This window comes from Apodemus sylvaticus, chromosome 7 (genome assembly GCF_947179515.1).
Source record: "Apodemus sylvaticus chromosome 7, mApoSyl1.1, whole genome shotgun sequence".
Lineage (NCBI taxonomy): Eukaryota > Metazoa > Chordata > Mammalia > Rodentia > Muridae > Apodemus > Apodemus sylvaticus.
Genome location: NC_067478.1, coordinates 16,203,534 through 16,224,352, shown reverse-complemented (window position 1 = coordinate 16,224,352; position 20,819 = coordinate 16,203,534). Strand labels below are relative to the sequence as shown.

At 52.7% G+C, this 20,819-nt stretch overlaps 1 protein-coding gene across 4 annotated transcripts in view; it reads left to right on the top strand.

Annotated features, from left to right (window-relative positions):
* Cacna2d2 (calcium voltage-gated channel auxiliary subunit alpha2delta 2) overlaps positions 1-20,819 on the top strand; it is a 129,293-nt gene that overhangs the window by 10,320 nt on the left and 98,154 nt on the right. For all 4 annotated transcript variants that reach the window (XM_052187373.1, XM_052187372.1, XM_052187375.1 and 1 more), the window contains exon 2: positions 15,503-15,584. In XM_052187373.1, coding sequence (XP_052043333.1) covers positions 15,503-15,584 — 82 coding nt within the window. The remainder of the gene's footprint in view (positions 1-15,502; positions 15,585-20,819) is intronic.

Sequence of the window (20,819 nt, the reverse complement as noted above, 5' to 3'; positions counted from 1 at the left end):
GTGGTGGGTTGGGGTTCCCACTCTGCACTCAGGACTCAAGGACACAGACACTCCAGGCAGCCGCTAGCCTCAGGACCTTTGGAGTGTCACCATAACACCCATGTTGTGTCATCATTCATGGCCAGCTGCAAGGGCTGACCCTCCCTGATGCAAGCCTGGGAAGGTTTGTCATGGGGGCTTCCAACTTTCTCTCTAGGCCTGTAGCAGCCCCAGAGATGGAGGCATCTCAGAGGTTAAAGGGCCCAGTAGGACAACCCTACCTTCACCTGCAGTATAGCCATGGGTCAGTGGTATTTGTTGTTCTGACTTGTCCGCTTTAACTCCCGTAAGGTATAGATGGAGAAACTGAGTTCTACAAAGGGACGATGCTTGAGCCTTCGAGAAGTTGAGGCATAGCCTAGACCTCAACCCATCAAGATGCTGTGTTTTACCAGTTGATGTTGGCCGGTCGTGGCCTGGAGGAGGTCATTCAGGCCATTTGTGTTTCTCTGTCAAGGCAAGGACAGGCCATTCTGGGCAGCAGGAAGCAGCTGGATATTACCATGGCAGTGGGCATATGCTGCTGCTGTAGAGTCAAGCAGCTGGCCTGCCTAAAGGAGCTTCCTTAAGTATCCCATGGCCATGACCACGGGGAAGACCCAGACTTCACTGGGTACTGTCTATGAGACTTCTTCCTCATTTAAGAGGGAGGCAGCTGCAGGACAGGCTATACCTGTGTCTATAGTGGGACTGTATTTGTGCCTGGGCACTGGGAAAAACCTGGGGTAGCATTGATTGGCTCTCTAGGCTCTTCACTGCACTAGTCCTTGGCTTCTTTCTGGCTCCTGGGTTTGGGGGACCTTCAGGTGGTTGCATGAGGGTATGGTCCAACAAAGATGCTTGGGGTTCAGAAAAGGACGGACCTGACCTATGCTGGGGACAGCCATGAATCCTTCTGTCCACGACAGGCCTCCTGTGATCCACACCTATATCCGACACCTGCTGGAAGTTGGTGGCACTGTGTGCTTGTGGAGTAAAGAGGAAGAGCTGTCAAGGCTCACTCCTGAATCCCCACTCTAGTCCCTCTGCCCCAAGTTATACTCAGCATCAGGCAGGCAGGGAGGCTTGGCAGGGTGTGAGGCAGCACACCGAATTACTTAAACCACACCCTGGTCAGGCAGGCCCAGAAACCCCAAGGAGTTATATAGGAGCATCTCAGGAATCCCCTCTACCCCTTTTCTCCTGGACCACTCCAGCCTCAGCCTTGCCCAGCTGACTGCAGCAGTCTGTGCAAGCCCCCTGGCTTCCTCCTCCAAGCCTCAGGGGTCTCATCATTTCCAGGCCCTTCCAAAGCAATAATTCTGCAGCAGGTGAAGATACTCCTCTGCCATCCCCATTTGCATGTCTGTCATCTGTATCCTACCCTGTAAGCTAATGTTCAGGGTGCCTACAATCCAGGAGTCTGCTTATGGAAGACACAGAGATGGTCCAGGGGTAACACAGGAGAGAGTCCCTGCCCACTAGGGTACCAGACACCTCCACTTATTATGAAGATGGGCACAGTTGAGAAAGACTTCAGAGGGTCCAACCAGCCTGAAGCAAGCCCACCTGTGGTCCAGCTAATGTCTGCTTGCTTCTTAGTGCCTGGCAAGGAATTGCTGTCCTCTGAAACCTCCCACATCTCCCTATGAGGGTCTGGGATACTTCAGAATCCCCTTCTTCCCATATGCGACCATCAAGGTTGTGTACCCAGCACCACTGCCTTCGGCTCCTGCATCCTGCCTCTCAAGTGCTCAAATAAATGTTTGCAAAGCAAGTAGCTCATGATCTGCATGGGTGGCCCCAGGGGTAAACTAGTCACATCTATAGAAACTGGATCAGATTTATCCAGGATTTGGGATGGTGCCTCCTGTGGGCCTGGTTTGGCTGCTGGTAGTACAGTTTGTGCCCTGAGCTCCCCTGTCTTCCAGTGATGTTGTTGCAGTGGCTGCTCAGAGGGTGAAAAGGGACTGTAGCATTTAATGTGGGGGTAGGGCATTAGCACGTTCCCTTTCTGTTTGTTTAGAGACACGGGGGTAGCCAAGGCTGGCTGCAGGCTTCAGATTCACTATGTAGGGGGAATGACCTTGAACTTCAGATCCCCCTGCTTCTACCTCTAAGTGCTGGAATTATAGGCATGCACCAGGATGCCAGGCTTCTGTGGTGCTGGGGACTGAACACAGGGCCTCAGGCATGCTAGGCAAATACCCTGCCAACTGAACTACATCCCCAAACCAGAACCAGTATTTTTCTAAAGCCCTTCGGGTTGGTCAAGGTAATGAACTGTGCCCTAGAGGAAACACAGGAAAGCATATGCCCTTCTGCTTGATAAGGGTGAGGGGCGGGGTGGTGGTGATCTGACTCCAAGGAGCCATGCTGTTCCCAAATCTCTTCATATTTCCTGCAGGTGGGGGGTGTCCTGACCTACTGAGAAGGCCACCCCACTACCTCCATTCTGATCCTCTGCAGTGATGCTTGCCCACACCCCATCTGCCCTGATGAACACACGGACTGCCCGTCTTTCTAGATCTACCTCCTAACTGCCTTCTCTACTTAAGCCCTTCACTGTGACTTGAATTAACCGGGTCCCTGCTTTCTGGAGGTCACAGTCTGACATGCAAGTGTATCCGAATAAGGGGTACCCCTGAATGGCCAGTGCATCGTGGAATATCCAGGGAATGTGGCGACATCATACTCCAGGCCACCTATTGTCCCTGGCCATTCCAGTGGCCCTGGACCTTGGTCAGCTGAGGTTGTGGAGGCTCTGGGAAATCACGTGGACTCTCCTTCCCCTGAAGATTTGTTGTGGGGGCAGACAGAAAGCAAAAGTAGAATATGCGAGAGGTGGACCTTGTGCGTGGCTCCAGCCCCTGACGGGCTGATCATTTCTCTTCCCTTGCTCTTCGATACTACTGCCCCTTTGGGCAGTTCCTAGAAGCCAGACCATATGACTGGGGCCAGGCAGTCTGCTGCCCCACAGTCCCGGTTTCTTAGCACAGAGCTTCTGGGAAGTGGGTGGCAGGGAACAATCCCAGAGGCCATTAAATCGAGTGATTTACATGGTTCCTGAGCTAGTGCCGGGAGAAATATATTTCACAGGTGATTTCCAGACTGGTGGCGTACGGATGGGGCCATTACTCTACGCTGAAGAAGGGTGGAGACTCCACGTGCCCATCTGGAGGGACCTGTAGCTTTGATTTTTGTTTTCTTTGGTGTATATACCTACTATGTGCTAGGAAATCTGATTCATGGGCAAGGGCTGAGGTAGAAAGGAAGTAAAGAATCACAAAGTCAGCCTCTTAAGTTATGGAGTTCCAATTACTCCATGCCTTATCATCTTTAAAAGGGGATTGGTTTTTTTTCCCCAGTCGTTTAACCCTGTTCCCGGTAGCTTAGGGTTTAATGACATGTAGTTCCTCTCTGCCTAGCGACCACCCTGAGGTGCCGTAGGAAGTGGAGCCTCTGGGGGACCCATGAAGCCCCTTCTTGATATGCCTCTGGATTCCTAGAAGTCTACAGAGGGGATTCACATAGAGTACCAGAAAGTAAGAAAAAAAATACCAGAAAATGCCTTCTGTCAGTAAGAGGGGCAACAGGGTAAAGAGTGTAGAAAATAATAATACTCTAGGCTTAGAATGTAGCTCAGTTGGTAGAGCGCTTGTCTAGTATGCACAAGGTCCTGAGTTCGAGTCCCAGCATCGTGCAAACTGGCCATAGAGGCACAGTGCACTCTACATAGATGTAGAGACAGGAGGCTTTGAATTTCAAGGTCATCCTCGGTATGCCTCAACCACCTGGACTTAGCCTCAGTACCTCCAGCCCCCACCTCAGGAATAAGGTTACTAGTTACAGAGAGTATAGGCTACAATGTTAAAATTCATGGGCCTACTGGGTCAGCAGTGGGGCCCAGTTGTGATGGGCACAGGTTCATGTTCTGTGGAGTGATTGAAAGAAGAAACAGAGTCCACCGAGCCATGGTGTCCTGTCCTTGCCTGCCGGCCTGTTCTCTCCTCCCGACTCAGAGGACCTGGCTTCACGGTATAGAGTGTACTGAATGTTCCTGGAGAGAGGTCCTGTCTCAGCTATCCCCTGTCTGTGTTGGGTACCAGGAATTGAGTAGGGTCCTGCTCCATGACTCCTGAGTTTACCACCCTCTGCTTGTGTCCATTTTCCTAAGACCTCCTTGTTGGGAGCCTGAAACTCTCATCAGCCAGCATGTGCTCGAGGGTTGGACTTCTTAGGCCTCTGTGTGGGAGCAGCCCGCTTTGGTATCATGAATGGCGGCTGGGAACAGATGGAGCATCACTGTGCAGAGCTCACTCCCAGCTCTACGAGCGATGCCCTATGTGTGCACCGCCCTCCAGCTCAGTGGAACTATCCGAACCTGACCCAGGCTAAGGTCAGACTCAAAAGCAATTACCCCGTCCCCCCAGGGCTTTCGGGGCTCCTCTTCCCACCCCATGATAGTCAGAAGTCTTCCTGCCTTGCTTGAATTCCAAGGGCAGGCCTGCAGTGCTAACCACAGAGTCCCTCCCTCACGCCCATAGCAGGTGCTCACTGCTCACTAACCACCCTGATGAGTGGATTAATGGTGAATGAAGCATGAAAGTTAAGACTTTGCAGAAGGTTGGAGATACGTGCGAAGTATTTTGCCAGTTTTGAGTTCTGCTGGTTCAACTTGCTTGCCTGTCCTTGAGTCAACCATGAGGGACAGTGTGGGTTCACCAAGCAAAGTGATTCCTCTCTGCCTGGTCATTCCTCTAGAACCAGAGGAGGAGGAACCCGTGTGAAGCACCATTGAAATCCACCTAGCATCAATGGTCCCACTCTCCACAGTGGGTGTGCACCTTCGATGCAGGTCTCAGAGGGAGACTCACACTGAGTTCCCAAGTCGCTAAATAGCTAGTGGTGCGCGGCAAGGCAGGTGTGTGCTCATGCTGCCGGGGGCTTGGCTCACTTAGAGAAGCCGGTCTGAAAGGAATCTAATCCAGAGGAAGTGGGTCTTTGCTCTTACCTGCATCGGGCTCCTACTGTGGATTTGGAGGCGCTGTAGGGCAAGCTCAACCCAGCAGAGACTACACTCACTCCATAACCCCACACATCCGCTGGGATCTGAGGAACAACTACTTCCTTATGCTCAGCTTTGGCTTAGCCTGAAGAGACAAAAGCCTCTGCTGTAGGGGTGGAAACGGTAATCAAAGAAGGACAGACAGCCTTTAGCGTCTCCCCTTCCCTAATTTTGGCTATTGAAATCCCCTTGAAGGTAGAGAGAGGTCTAGAGGTCTAGAGGCAAGGCCAGGACTCTGACACCAGACTTTACCAGGTTCAAATCTGGTTGTACCAACTGGCTGTGCATTCCTGGGTAAGTTGGCCTGCCTCTCCAGGCCTCAGAGTCTACGTCTGTGAGGTGGGCGTGAGTAGGTTTGCACCCGGCTGTTTATCCTGATTACAGTCACAGAGAATACCTAGCACACAGTGGGTGCTTTACACCCCTGTTTCCTGGCTATCTGGGTGTTTGCTGAGGGTGAAGCCTCTCTCCTACTGCACATGGGAGGGGGTCAGACCTGACGCCATTTTGGGAAGACCTCTGTCTCCAGATGTTTCCACGAGACTTCTTTGCTAAGCTCTAAACTAGGCTCCACAAGAAGGATGGTTATGAACCCAGACTGCAGTCTCAGTGTAAGGTGAGGCTTGGTAAACTATGGTAAGGACTGTGGATTTGTAGGGTGACGGGGTGGGGGTGGGGTGGGGGCGGGGGTGTGTGTGTCAGGAAAATTCAGGAGGCCTTTCTGGCAGAGGTGACTAGGCCAGATAGAGGAGGCACAAGGGTAGAGAACAGAGCTGTCCTTGATAGGTTGGCCTCTGGAGGTCTGGCCTGGGCTCCCCTCTGTACATGAAAGCCTTCAGGGGGACTGAGGAGAAATAAAGGATCTTGAGGGGGGTCTCTGTCCTCCTCAAGGCATGAAGCCACACTGAGGACAAACGGAGGACAGCTATTTGTAGCTCGGTGAGGAATTGACTCATACTGGGGGAGGGGAAGAACAGGCAGGAGGGGAGATGGGGACGGGTGAATCATAGAATCTGACCAGAGTGGCTGGTGGAATGTGAGGGGGGTCTGTCCTGACACCCTTAGGGGGGCTTGAGTTCCTGGGTGGGGCAGGGATGGGGCGGTGCACACTTGTGTCATCCCTGGCTTATCTGGTGACCTCTACAGGTGTCTCAGACCTGTTCTGTACCTTCTGAGACTGGCTAGGCTACCCCCTCTCAGCACCTGGCTGGACACACAGGGCGGCGGCCATATGGCTACCTCCTAGGAGACAATTTGAGGGACCTCAGCTTACCAGTTTGTGAAACGGGTCTGGGTGGGACCTGACTGTAGGGAATGCACCGGCAGAGGGGGTTTCAGTGCCTGGTGCAGATGGCTGCAGGCCTAGGAAGCCTGTGACAGAGAGCCTACCTCCAGCAACCGTGACTGGAGCCCTTTGCTCTGTCCTGAGGCCTCAGTGACTCCATATGTTGTTCATGCTTATTGTTGAGTCCCAGCTTGGGACTGGGAACTTCCCAGATAATGACACCTGGGTGCAGGTGGTCACGAGCCACAGCGACCAGGGAAGTGGCTGGCTTTCCCCAGGACCTCAGGAAAGGACCTCTCAGCATAGTGCAGGGAAACTAGACAAGACGCTGGGGCTCCACATAGAATTTAGCTGGAAAATAAAAGGTCCCACTGCCGGGGCTGTTGAAAAACACTCATGTGGTCCAAACTTATCAGTCTACTGATGGGAAACTGAGGCACAGACAGGAGACTATGTATGCTTGCACAAAGCCAATATATATTGACTTAGGACACCAGAACCCAAGAGGCCATGAGAGCACCTTAGGCCATAGGGTCGGTGAAGGCACTGAATGGCCTTCACTAGGGGTGGGGTCACAGGATGGACAGTCCCTGTCTGGGCTACTTCTCTACACTTTTCTTCTTGCTTCCTGGAAGAAGTGTGCCGGCACGCCACCCTTCTGAGGGAGTCATGAATTATGCAGGGAAGCCACAGGCCTGGGCAGGCCCATCATAAATGAGCCTTAATAATTCATGCAGAGAGGAGCCCGGGGAGGGAGGGCCTCCTGGGCTAGTTCTGAGGCAGCCTTCATTTGTGAGTGTGCAGAGCTGGCCTCACAGGCTGGAGCAGGTCAGCTGGGAGGTCAGCTGGGCTCAGGGGAAGTGTATTTGCTCAGTCAAGGACCTGTTTCTCCAGGCCAGAGATCTGGAACGTCTACCCTCAGGGCTCCCAGCCCAAGGCAGAAGTATTTGCAGAGGAGAAAATGGCTAGTTAAAGCACTGACCTTCCAGGAGGAATGGAGACCAGCTGCTACTAGGGGAGAGATTGCATTTTGAGATGGAATTGGTGTGTGTGTGGAGGGCTGGGGCTGAGAGAGGACCGCACGTGCTGCTGAGGAGACTGTTCTGAGGGAACAGTGACATGTACTGTGAGCTCAAGGCTGTGTCCATCCTTGGGGGATATATATGGCTGCTGGTGAGCTTTGGCGTTTCCTTCAGGAACCAAGCTTGGTTGCAGACAGGAGGAACACCATTCCTAAAGGATACCCTGGCTATGTGTGATCAAGAAACTGGGGAGATGAGGCGCCAAGGCAAAAGTTGGCCACCAGTGAACGAGCTGCTGCCAGTCCAGGGGAGATGATGGTCACCCAGGCCACACTGGAGGTGGGGACTTGGGGTGGAGGCAGAAAGGTGGTTGGTGGGGATGGGAGGGCACATTGTGAGGGGAGAACTGGTAGGGCTTGACCAACAGGTTAGATGTGGGCATGAGAGAAAAATAGGTCCCCAGTCACCCCCAAAACTTTGGCCTAAACAGAGGGGCAAAGGTAACCATCAGCAAAGGTAAGAAGAGGGGTGGGGAGTGGCCCCAGTGACAAGGTCAGGGCCTCAGCTTCATACACACTCAGAGACTTGCTAGATGCCCAAGTGGCCATATAATACCAGCAGGTGGGCATTGAAGACTGGGAGACCCCTGACATGAAGGACTGCATCACACCTCTTGACACATAAATCCTCAAGTGGTCTGGGGATCGTGGGGTACCCCTGCTTGATTAGAAAAACTGAAATCTGCATGCAGTTCATAGAGAATGGTCTGGTATGTGGACAAGGTTGGAAGAAAGATGGCCCCTCGTTCTTTACCCACCAGGCTATGCCCTTGGCCAGCCCTTTGTCAGGGCCAGGGCCCCTTACCAGTGCTTCCTCACTCTCCTGCACCCCTCTTTTCTTCCCTGCTGCAAACCTTCCCTCTCCCCTGGGCCATCTGCCTTCTCCAGCCCCTCTCCCAAGAGTGTCATGCCTACTGTAGAATTTGCACCCCTGGATGCTAGAGCAATCCACCTTAGGGGTTTCAGTGTTACCAGAAAGCCTCATCAAGACCTGAAAGAGAGGATTAGACCTACACCTAGGGAAGCAGAAGTGAGACTCAGACCTTCAACACGATCCCTAACTAGACCTTCAACACATCCCTAACTAGAGCTTCAACACGATCCCTAACTAGACCTTCAACACGATCCCTAACTAGACCTTCAACACATCCCTAACTAGAGCTTCAACACATCCCTAACTAGAGCTTCAACACATCCCTAACTAGAGCTTCAACACATCCCTAACAGCCACTGGGAAATCTTTCTTAGTCCCTCTGTCCCTAACTAAAGCCTTACCCAACTTTTATGCTTCTTCCTGCTTGTAGAAGCTTCCTTACTATTGGTGGTGAGAGGTGTTGAGGTCATTTGCTCTGTGACCCTGGCTCTTCTCCATGTCTCTCCGGGCCAAGTGGGCCACCTGGATTCTCCTGGCCCCGAGTGAGGAGACTCCCTGGCTCCAGCCCTTGTTCCTTTGCCTCTCCCCGCAACCCCCAGCAGGCTGTTATGAGTAAATATTGGGTGGACCCAGTGCCCTAATTAATGCCAAGAGACTATTAGTCTGGGGAAGGGTGGGGGTAGGGTCAGGGTACAAGTTTGCTGCCTCCCAGCCAAGCACCAATTAGAAGGAAAAGTTCTTTTTTCAGCAAAGAAAAGGAAGGGACAGCCCCATAATTAATAACCTCATTAAGGAGCAGTATTTGGGCAGGGTCCCAAGACACACGTAGATGAGTAGACGAGGCGGTGGATTTGTACTAATTCAAGCATCAGCAGCACTCGCCTCTGCCAACGTCCCAGGGTCCGTGAGTCCCCAGTGACAAATGGGCTGTACTGGCTGGGGCGGGCCCTGGGGAGCTTTGCCTTTCTCACTCTGAAGGTCCCCTTGAGTCACAAATAGGTTGATGATGCCTAGTCCCCCTTTGAGCCCTGTACCTCAGTTTATCTGCTTGTGAATTTGGAGCGAGGGTGAGAGTGTGAGATGGGAAGTCTTATACCACCGTGATCAACCCAGCACGCATGCTCCCATCTTGCCCTGGCCTCTTTCCCACCATGGTACATGCTGTGTGAAGCCAGTGCCACATCTCTGGTCTTAACTGGCTTTGACGGCTTTGTCCACCTGGCTCCTGGAGAACTAGCCACTTTGACTGGCCCTCCGCCAGCTTTGTCATGCACGAGAGACTGACCAATTGGGGTGGGGCCCCTTCCAGTGCTGACTTTTGAAAAAATGCAGGAGCTCCGTAGAAAGAAAGGTGCAATGGGTCCAGCAGTACCTTCTCTTCCCTAGGGCTTTCAGAAATGCCACACAGGGAGGGGGAGGGGGACTGGAAAGTGGGAAGATGGCCCTGCAGCCAGAAAGCCCGGTATATATGCACAGGTATGTGGGATAGCCGTCCTTGTTAGAGCGCCTGGCATGAGGCAGGCTTCCCCTTGCCTTGTCTTTGGGCCTGGGAGGTGAGCAGGACAGTCGGCTTATTCTTCATTTTCCAGATGGGAAAACCTGAGAGCACACATCTGACTGAAGGGTTAGGAATAGCAAGGGCTGGACCTAAGCATTCGGGTACAGCTGAACATCTGCACACACGGTGTGGAAGGGTGCCCCAGGGAAGCAGTCCTAGGATGCTGTGATTCTCCAGGACGGCCTTGAGTTTCCCTGCCACCTGTAGTAGGGGTGCAGCCTGGGGGAGGGGAGGTCGCTTGTAGCTGCTATTAGAGCTCTGAATACCACTGAGGAAAGCTGTCCCTCAGGGCCAGCATGGAGTAATAGACTCCCCCAATACCATAGCTTATCTTCCCCAGGCCAGATTAGCTTGGCTGGGGCTCTTCAGGAATCTTTGGTCCATTCTCCCATCTCCTACTCGTGGGCTTGCCCTGTCTCTCTCTCTTTCAGAAGCCTGTGAAGGAGATGAGGTGGAGGTGGCAGGCCAATTGAAATATAATCAGAATAATTGAATAGCACTTTATTTTAAATTGTTGCCTCCCCCAAAGCTGGGAGAATAATTGGCCAGCCTGTCACGAGAGAAGCAAGAGACCTGGGGCCTTTACCAGTGCCAAGCTTGGTTCACCGTGCCCTTGGCAGCCAGAAGCGTCAGCTGTGGCTGCTCCCTAGCACCGTTGCCTGCTCCAGCTGAGCCGTCCTAGCACCTGCCTTCCCACTCCACTGCTCCACCCACAGCGCGCCCCCCTCACCCTTCCAAATGATGGCTGTTCTGCTCAGTTAAAGCCCTTGGTGAAGCAGGCTGCCTGGCAGGGGCAGTGGGGTTTTGAAGGGGAAAAAATACCTCCAAGTATGGTGAGATAGGCTTGCAGAGGCAAACTCAGGAGTCTGAGTCCCTTACTCCCTGCAGGCCTTGGCCTCTTCTGGGCCTGTGTCTACTCTTGAGCGGAGTCCCCTCCCTCCTCCCTTTCTGGTCCCTCTGCGGGGTCCAAGCTGCCCACGCTGCCCATGCCCTCTAAGGGTGAACCTGCAGTGTCACCTGTCTCTGGTTTTTTGATTTGTTTAATTATAGATGAGTTTTCTGCATAATTTATTCCAAAAGCCTGGATTATACTGTACAATTAAATCACATTCTGATCAACAACTTCACATATAAAATTAACAACCAACAACAGTTTAATCTATGCTGCTGCATCTGCACACAGGCTTTCTCTTTTTCTCCTGTCCCTTCCCTGCCTCCTCTCCTCCTCCATGCCCTCCTCTCTCCTCCCCTCTCCTCAGGGCGAGCATTTGCAGCTGCTCCCCTCCCCCCCAGCTGGATGCCCCCACCTGAGGTTAGAACTAGGACCTCCCAGCCTTTCAGAGGGCTTCTGGATGGTTCTGTTTACTAAAAGTCTCCTCAGCACCAGCTCTTCACCTCACTTTGCTCTCTTGCCTGGTGGGGACACCTCCCTCTCTCCCTCCTCCTCCCCCCCCTTCCCCTTCTCTTGGTTCTAGACACTGAGGCCTGAGGTCCATACCTCCAAGTAGCAGCTTCTTTCCTAATGAGCTGAGTCAACCTGCCACACCACACCACTCTCCCTTTGGGCCCCGCCATGCCCTTAGTGGGCCCTTAGGTCTTGAGAATAAAGGTCATACTGTATGGATGTCTAGCCCTTAGGAGACTGTCCCTTATGATTACCGCTTATTAAGGCGCCCTGTAGGTGTGTTCTCATCTGATCTTGAACTTCGGATCCTCCTGCTTCTACCTCCTGAGTTCTGCAGCTGCAAGCATGCCCCACCACACCCTGTTGGTATGAGCCTTGGCAAACACTCGACCAACTGAATTATATCCCCAGGCCCCCCATTACAATATTTAGACAATTATTATTATCCTTGTTGACAGGTGGAAAGGCTGAGGTTCCAAGGGAACAGAGCTCTCCAAGACTGCACAGCTGGTAGTATCAGCCTCTCCCTTGAGGCTCCTCAGGGGCTGCCTGGCCCTGGAGGGAGGGGCAGGGGAACCCAGTGGAGCCAGCTTCTTTTTAAGTGCATGGCCCTGTACCCAGCTCACCAGATGTCTTTTTGGTTTTCTTATCCATAAGGTAGGACTGCAGTGCCTTTACTCCCCCCCAGTCCAGATCCCTGGGAGGACAGACCACAGTCCCCATCCTCTCTGGCTCACACTAGCTGTGAAGTGCTGCAGCCTCAGCCTCCTCCCTCAGACTCACCAGCTTGCTAATTTGGCACTTGCAGGCTCTTAGAGATAAGCAGTGTCATTTCAGCAAAGAGGATGGAAAATCCCCAGGATCTGGGGCTCTAGCGAGTGGGACCTCTTTGTTGGAGCATGACCCGTGAGCAGCACTCTCTGGCCAGGGGGCATCGGCATGGACCCATGGGTCTAAGTCCACAGGAGCACAGGCAGGATTTGATTCAATTACCTTTGAGTGAGTGAGACCATGGATTCTCACGTATCTCTCCGTTCTCCCAAAGCCACCGCTCCTTTCTGTGGGATGGAGCTGGGCTATGCTTCTGTCGGGGTTGAACTTGGCTTAGTGTGTGGATTTTCTGGCCTCAGGACAGGAATGCCTCAGACGTGCTCACTTCATCAGGCTCCTCAGTATTGTATATTAGCTACCCTCCCAGCTAGCACTGGCCACTGGCCAAACCCTAGAACCCACAAAGTCATATCTCTGTGACAATGAGATGGATTATCTGTCAAGTCCCTTTTAGCGCCAGGACACAGATATTGCCTTCCTAATTTGGCTTGGTTTAGGTGAAGAATCAGAGTAACTTGTTTTCCTTAACATTGCAACGATAGGCAGGAAGCTAGGGCTACAATCTGCCTGTGGATACCAGGCCCAGGATACCATACCACAGTAAGGACCAGAGCTACTCCTGAACCCCAGGGAGTGAGGTGGGAGAGACTCAGAAAGAGGGAGTATATGTGTGTGCCTTATGGAAGAATTTGATTTTGTCCTAAGAATTGGTTCTTCTAAAAATTATTTTATTATTTAGCCTTTTTACACGAAATGATGGAGATTATATTAATGATGTGTTGTCTAAGCAAAGTAAAAACTTGGCACCCGTGCCTGGTCTTCTAATTAATTGTCTTTTACTTATCTGTGAGATTCCAGAAACAAGGTCCCGTCTGCACTCTAGCAGAGAGTTCATACCCAGGTGGAATCACTGGTGAATTGGTAAATATGGTCAGTTTGAGAAAAGCCATTAGCAGTGGATGGCTTTTAGGGACGGGAGAATTGGTTTTCTTGAAAGGTGTGATCCCAGGTAGGTGGACCACACTGCAGTGGATGGCCCCACACCCATGAGTGTATGGACGGCATAAAAGAGACTCGGTGGGTTAGTTATAAATAGGTGAATAAAAGAAAGAGAGGAAAAAGAGGAGGCAGGCTGGTGGGACACAACTTTAGTCTCTCTACTCAGGAAGTAGAAGCAGGCGAGTCAGGGCCAGTCTGGTCTACGTCGAAAGTTCCAGGCTGGCTAGAGCGACATAGCAAGAACCTGTCTAAAATTAAATAAATAAAGAAAGAAATAAACCTGTCTAAAATTAAATAAATAAATAAATACATACATACATACATACATACATACATACATACATACATACATACATAAAGTTGGGAGGTAGGAATAGATATGGAAGGAGATGAAGGGAGTAAATATGACCAGAATACACTGTAAGACATTCTCAAAGAATTTTAGAATGGGTCTCAGTGTGCTGCTGGGGGAGGAGTGGGGCTGTGGTTTCTGGCCTTTGCCTATTCCTGTGGTGTGAGTGTCCTCACTGCGGCTGATTTCAAGCACCGAAGGTGATATAAAGAACTGGACTGGAAAGAGGCGCACACGGTTGGCTCTTGCGTGTCAGTTCCCGACAGAAGAGAAAACAGCAATAAGTCCCATGTCCACCCCTTCCTGGATGAATGACCTTGGATAGTGTCTTGGCTTCCTCATCTGGGATCTGGGGGTTTTGTTTGCCTCTGTGAAGATCAAAGCCAGCAAGCACAGGACATGCTGGTACTGTACTTTGTACACAGCGGGCACCCTTCTGTAGATTCATGCAGGAAGGGTTATGATTGGTATTTTGTCTCCTAAACCAATGAACAGATGAGGTCAGTTTTAGGGTCAGGGCAGAGCTAATGGATCTTTTTGAAGCTAGACCCTTGACCCTGCCTGTTCTGTCCAGATATAGGACGGTGTGAGACTCTGTTCCATTATTAGCCCCCAAGAATCTGTAGTCTCTGGATTACAAAAGAGCCACCTGCCACTTTGTCCAAGTGCCATCAGGGCCAGAACCTCAGTTCTGGTGGACGGGGGTCGGGCTGGGATGTTGCTACCCTCTCCAGACTGCCAGCCTCGCCTCCGGCCTCGCCTCTGCATGGTGTGAGGTTAGATTTTTCCTCTATGGTGGGGAACAGAGTTGGGGAGTCAGGCTGTGGCTCAGCCCACAACAGGCTGAAGCTAATACCTCTTTCTTTTGATGTTGATTTTTTTTTCCATCACGGTCCTGACATTCAGCTTGGCAAATTGCAATTAGTGATCTGCCCGCCTCCTGCTCTGAGTTCCCATGCCAACCAACGGGGGCACACACAATGGCATGAGCCCAGCCCCCCAGCGCAGGCCTGAGAAGGAGTGTGGGACAAGGAGCCACAAGACAGTCCTGGCCCTAGGTGACCTTAGGGGATGTTGTTGGTCCTGAAAAGGGTGTTGGAGACAGTTGCAACTTTTCTGGCATGATCCTAGCCCACTGCCCTTTGAAGCCATGGCTTCTTTACATCTTTATGGTGCGTCCTGTCAGAAATAAGTCCAGTGTCTATACCTTCCTGGATGAGTGACCTTGGATAGTGTCTTGGCTTCCTCATCTGGGATTTGGGGATTTTGTTTGCCTCTGAGATGGCCCTAAATTTTCTCCACATTCCAGAGAAGGAAGTTGAGAGACAAAGATGGTTTTAAATGATCCTGTGGTGTGGTACCAGAGTACAGAAGGCCTGTCCAGGCTTGCAGTTCAGAGCATCTGCTTGCCAGACCCCCAGAAAGGGACAGGATGATTTGTATTGGAACCCTGGGTGGGCTCATGATAGTCAGCCAGCCTTGGGTCTCTGATGAGCATGTCCCATCAGGGAACTAGAAAGGCAAGGACCATCTGAGTTGGAAGTGCTCTCTGTCTTCTGTTCAGGTGAGGCCCAGGGAGGCAGGTACCTCTAACCTCCTCCTGTTTACATAATGGGTTGGCGGTGACAGCAGCATCCCTTCCTTTCCTCAAACATCTCCTGCCTTGTCTCTGTCTTCCCTGGTGTCTGGAAGTCCCCAAGTTCAGAACAGCCACATCAAGGACTTGTCTTTATAGTGAACAATAGCCTCCCTGCAGGCTTCTTCCAACCTGCTTAGCTCCCTCTGCTAATCCACAATGCCCTTTCCTCTCCTCCCTGGCTGCCAGTCAACGTGAGGAAAGCCTAGGCCACTGGGCCAGACTTCAAAGGGAAAAAATCACAGGCTCACTCTGGTTCCTGTGTCTGTTCCTTCTCTGGTGAAAATTGAGTTGAGTGAGTAGCTGTCCTGGTCCCCCTGGGTGGCCAGGAATTGGCTGTTGTAGTTGCAGCTCCAGCAGGCCCTTCTGACATCTCTTTCTCCTCTGGATTGCAGGATGCAGCACTGGGCCCGGCGCCTGGAGCAGGAGATTGACGGTGTGATGCGGATTTTTGGAGGTGTGCAGCAGCTCCGAGAGGTAAGCCTGGTGCACTTGCTTTCCCATGGAGACCTTCTTCCCAGCAGGAGTGAGGAAAGCGTACATAATGAGGGAGCAAGGAGGTGACATTATTGAAGTCCTGGCAAAGTGAGGCACTACTGGATCTCAAGTAGTGATCCCTAGGGTCTCTGTCTGACCTTCCAATACCTGTTGGAATGGTGGTCCACTGTCATGAACCTGGTCCTGGAAAGGGTGTTGGGGTTTTTCAGTTTTTAAGGTTGGTGAGCTCTTTATTTGAGGTAGTGCTTTGAGTGGGAACCCAGAGCCTTGAGGAGCCATAGCTACAGGGTGCACAGAAGCCCAAAAGTGTCATCAGCAAGTGCATAGTATGACTAAGCCAAGCAAGACCCAGGAGACAGGCTGGGAGACTGGTCCTCGAGGCGCTGTCTCTCCATGAAGTGGCAAGTCTATCTCTGTTAAGTGTCGGAATGAGGGATCAAGGTGCAGGAGGGGTGATTGATTAGGCGCCAGCGACCACATCCATCCTGGGAGATTATGTTAATGTTTGAAATAGCGATGTGAAGAGCGGGCCATTTGTCACCCCCAGAAGGCTGCAAAATGTGTTGCTGTCAGGCTACAGACTGGAACTCTTTCTGTGGAATGCGGAGGCTCAGAGAGCCAAGCTCTTCCAGCCACGTAAGACTCTAATAGAACAGTATCTCTGCTGGGTTCTGTGAGGGAGGTGCTGGCCAGAATCAACAGAGCAATTAATGGAGTTCTCCTTCCCGTAGTTGGCCTGGGAACAGCAGAGAAGACAGTTACTATAGGGGGCTCAAGTAAGGGTCTAGGCTCAGAGATCAGTAGTTATTGTTTCTGACAGCCCCTTGGCCAGTGCCAGGGTCAGGAGATGTAACCTTGGGAGGGCAGGCAAGGATCACCCTCAGCTTGTCAGCCTTAGCTTCTAGGTGCCCAGGAAGTGGTAACGCGGAGTGAATATATTGACATTGCTCATGGATATAAGACCCCTAGCATAAGTGATGCTAATCAGAAATGGCTAATTAGTGGGCAGCGTGGTGAGGAGGGGCACCCAGGCCTGAAGGTCTGAGCTACTAGCTTGCACATCGCTCCTCCTGAGATCCGCTCAGGCCTCTGTCCCTCCCTTTCCTGGTGCTGGGCTTGAACAGCAGTAGCTCCATCCTACTCTTCCTGTGAACTCTCAGTGACTCAGCTGCACTTGGACGCCGCCAGAGCTTCCAGAGAAAGCACTGTAGGCAAAGCTGTTCCGGAACGGGAGCCAATTTAGGCTCAGGAATAGCATTCCACACTAACCAGGCTATAAGTGGCCACTGCCAAGTGCCACGGTGTGGGATAATGGGGGAATGGTGGACCCTGGAGTGTGTGGTGCGTGCTTAGCCATACCAGTTAAGAGTCCTCCAGGGTCTTGCCCTTATGAGCAACCCAGAGCTTTGGTTTATGAAAAATAATGGACACTCGGTGCATGAGCTATGGTTCTGTGCGCGCTACTGAGCTTCCTGGATGGTGAGGGCCAGACATGAGTCTGCACACCTGTCATACGCACCTTTGAGAGACCTGGAGCCACGTGATCCTCCTTCTCCGCTGGGAGGTTTGCCTGGAAGATAAGGTAGTGACAACTGCGGCCGACAAGTGAATTACACCTCCCCACTCCCTAAAATCTTCAGAGTTTTCTTCATTGGTCATTTCCTCTCCTGGGACCATTTTCTCTCCCCCTGGATGGAGGGAAGACTATCATCTCTGACTCTCACTGGCTCAGAAGTGAACAGGCTGCCACGGCTGGCTTATGGCAGAGCTGGGGCTCCCGACTCCCGCTTCAGCCAGTCCTCTGGGTGCACAGGCGATGCCTGGGGCTGTGGGGACCTGGGCAGGGAAGTGTTTGGTATGGCAGGTGGGCAAAGAAGTGCTGACCCAGCGTCCCTTTCCCTTGGCAAGCCCTCCGCTGCCCATGGCTGCCAGCTCCCGGGGCCTCTGTCCTGCTCCAGTTTTTCTCACCTGCCTACTCAGCCTCTTCCTGCTGACAGCTCTGGGACTGCTTCTTGGCACAGAGTATTCTGCCAAGATGTGACTGTGGGGGAGGGGACAGGTGTACGGCTCTAGAGGAAGGGAGCGACCCTGCAGGAGCAGCAAGACCTAACCAGTGAGCTCTCCACGCCTGGGTGAGGGCTGGTGTCCCCTGAGGGCTGGTGTCCCCTGCTTGTGTTCGGCTCTGACGGGTCAGGGGGATGGTCAGTGCAGAGCCGTGACCCAGCCATGACCCAGTCACCAGTGCTATCATAGACCCTCATACTGGCGCTGCCAAGCTCACCGTTTAGGCCCCCACTGGGGCTGCCCCTCCTCGGGCTTCTGAGCCAATTCTGAGCTCCCCAAACTCCTGCCACTGGGGTGATGAGAGCCTCCTCCATCCTTGACGGCTCCACTCCTTGCCTGCCCTACTCCTAGAGGCTGCCCCACCCCCAGTAGCTTGGAGCCTCAAGGGCTGGCAGCTGCAAGAGAGCAGAAACTGCCGACAGTGGCATTTGGGAGAGTTTTCCTTGCCTTGGCATTTTCCTCCTCCCGACCTTATCCCAACCCCATGGGGGCATGGCTGGGGGCAGGCTGGGGCCCGTTTATAGGTTAGGAACCATGGCCTACCACAGGGTAAGGAAGCTGCCTGTGAAGACCCCCATCTCATTTCCTCATCTGACCCTAGGCCACCTAGACTGCTCTCTCTGCTTCCTTAATTTAGCCCAGACACCCCTGAGCTATGGTCTCTTGGGCACTGTAGCCCTCACCCCAGCCCTTGAGCCTTGTACAGTCCATGAAGGTAGGAACTCTAAGCTGTCTGTCCCCTCCACAGCCCATGGGACTGAGTGAGGTCTCCTGAGCCCGTTCTCCACCCTCCCCCACCAGTACCATATTGTCCCCATCCTAGGGGGAGAGCAGAGAACATATGCTTGGGCTCAAAACTCATTAGCATAATGAGGATATCAAATGAATAATTCATCAGGTGCCTGGAGGGGTGCAAGGGGAGGATGAGGAGAAGGACAGGCCTCTCCTCTTTGAAGCCTAGGTCAGGGACTTTCCCACTTCGGAATGGATGTCCAGGGTACAAGGAGAACAGCTCTGGGGTTCTTGTGAAAGGTAAAGCTAGAGTTGTCACCAGGCATGGGACAGTTATCAGGCTCACCAGCCCGGGGACACGGTTCTGACCTAATGAGATCCTCCCTTCCAGGGGGGAGACCCTTTGCTTACACTAGAAGTGAGGAGAAACTGTTGACAGAGCTGGCTTGGAGCAAGGACCCTAGATGGCCATGCAAGGGGGACTACAGCGTATCTTCTGAAAACATACCGCCCATGTCAGACTCCACACACCGCATTGGCTGGCCAGGGCAGAAATGCCTGTGGCCCTGCCGGTATCTCAAACTGCCTTCACCCGCATGGTGATCTAAGCCCAGGCCCATGCTGACAGGTTATCGTCATAGACCTATCATTAGGGAGGGAAAACCAAGGTCCCCAAACTTGAAGCCTTCATCTACAAAGAGCAGGACCCCAGGTTTGGAACCCTCCAGTCCCAGTCTCCTTCTGGATCCCCCAGCCCCAGTCAACTAACCAACATCCTTCAAGCCGAGTGATTCTGGTGTCTGTGGTGTCGACCTCTTATGAGAACCAAAAATAGCACTTCTAAACCAGAGTCAGCGGCACCATCCTGTTCCGTCTTGTCCGCCCCTGGCTATTCCTCCTGCTCATCAGCTCAGTGCTCCCAGGAATGTGTAATTAATATTTGCAGAGTGCCACATCTGGAGCTGGCTATCAGCAGGGACCGACGTCTGGATCCATCCAGGGTCCTCTGTAGACGCCTCCGAGAAATCTCTCTCTGTCCCCTCCCCACCTCCTTCCCAGCTGGCACCTCTGCAAACTCACACACTGGCTTTAGCATTGGCTGAAGATGTGGATTGTCCCCGCTGGAGGAGCATGCTTGCTGGGAACCCAAGGCAAGGCTAGCAGTGCCCTGAGGTGGCATAAAACCTCAGATTCACAGAGGGTGGGATCAGAAGAGGAAGGAGAAAGCTTGGGTGAGGAAGGTAACAAGGGTTTTAAAAAGTCCCGAAAGGGCCAGGCAAAGGCAGAGGTTGGCCCCACAGAGGGTCCTTCCCTCAGGAGGCTGATTTGTGTGTGCCTTTGAAAGGCCAGCAGCAGCAAGCAGCTTCTTAGGTGTGCAGTACACCAGGAGTCTGCTGAGGGATGATGAGGGAACCCCACACATCCCCTCCCAGATCCTCACTAGCTGCCACCACCACCACTCCCCCCCACACACACTGCAAGAATCATCATCCTAGTGGCTCTGCACTTGCTTATCACGAAGACCCCACCCCTGCATCATCGAGCGGCCTGCCTCCGTTGGGGCCCAGTGACACCCTCCTCTCTCTTGGGCAGATGATGATGTGAAGCTCGTCGTCGTCTTAGTTGTGGGAGGTGGTAAGGGGCTCGGGTGTGAAATATGCCGCTGGGTAGGGATTGCTGTCGCTTGCCTCCCTAAAAACCCACATATATTATTCTTTAATGGAAAGTTAATTGTCTTATTATTCCCTCCATATGGTCCTCTTGCTCGGCACCCAGCGGGGATGCATGGGGCTGAGGGGGGGGGTGCTCCTGGGAGGGCGTCTGAAACGTGATGAGGCCGCTGCTCGAGCGTAATTGGTTACAGAGAGGCGGGTGCATCAGAGCCTGGCCGAGCCTGTCTGGACCTACCTTTCCCCTACCTACCTTTTCTTCTCTCTTTCCTACCTTTGCTGTCGCAACTCTCCCCTCCCCTGCCCCACCCCCACCCCCTACCTCATGAAGTCTGAAGCACACTTTCCTGAGTGGGGATGCGTAGTGTTGGATGACTGCTCTTCTGCTCCACCCTGAAATGCACACTCTCCAAGGAGGCATAATGAAAAACGGTTACATTTTTGAAGAGCTTTTCTAAAAGCTTTCTCATCTATGGCAGGATCTGCTGCCTATGGGCCAGCCAGGCTGAGGTCTACCTACCCTTTCATACAATACACTAAGGAGGGCGTGAGGTAGGGTGGAGAGTGGCTGCCCCAGGACACCTGCCCCAGGTAGGATTTGCGTGTTGTTAACTCTGCCTCAAGCACCAACAACCTAAGTGCCTGTGACCCTGGCAGCCCCTGCAAGTCCGCTGAGGCTGGACTGGCACTATGCCTTTCTCGGTCCCTCCTCCTCAGCCCCAGCCCTCTCCCCCTTCCTTTTGGAAGT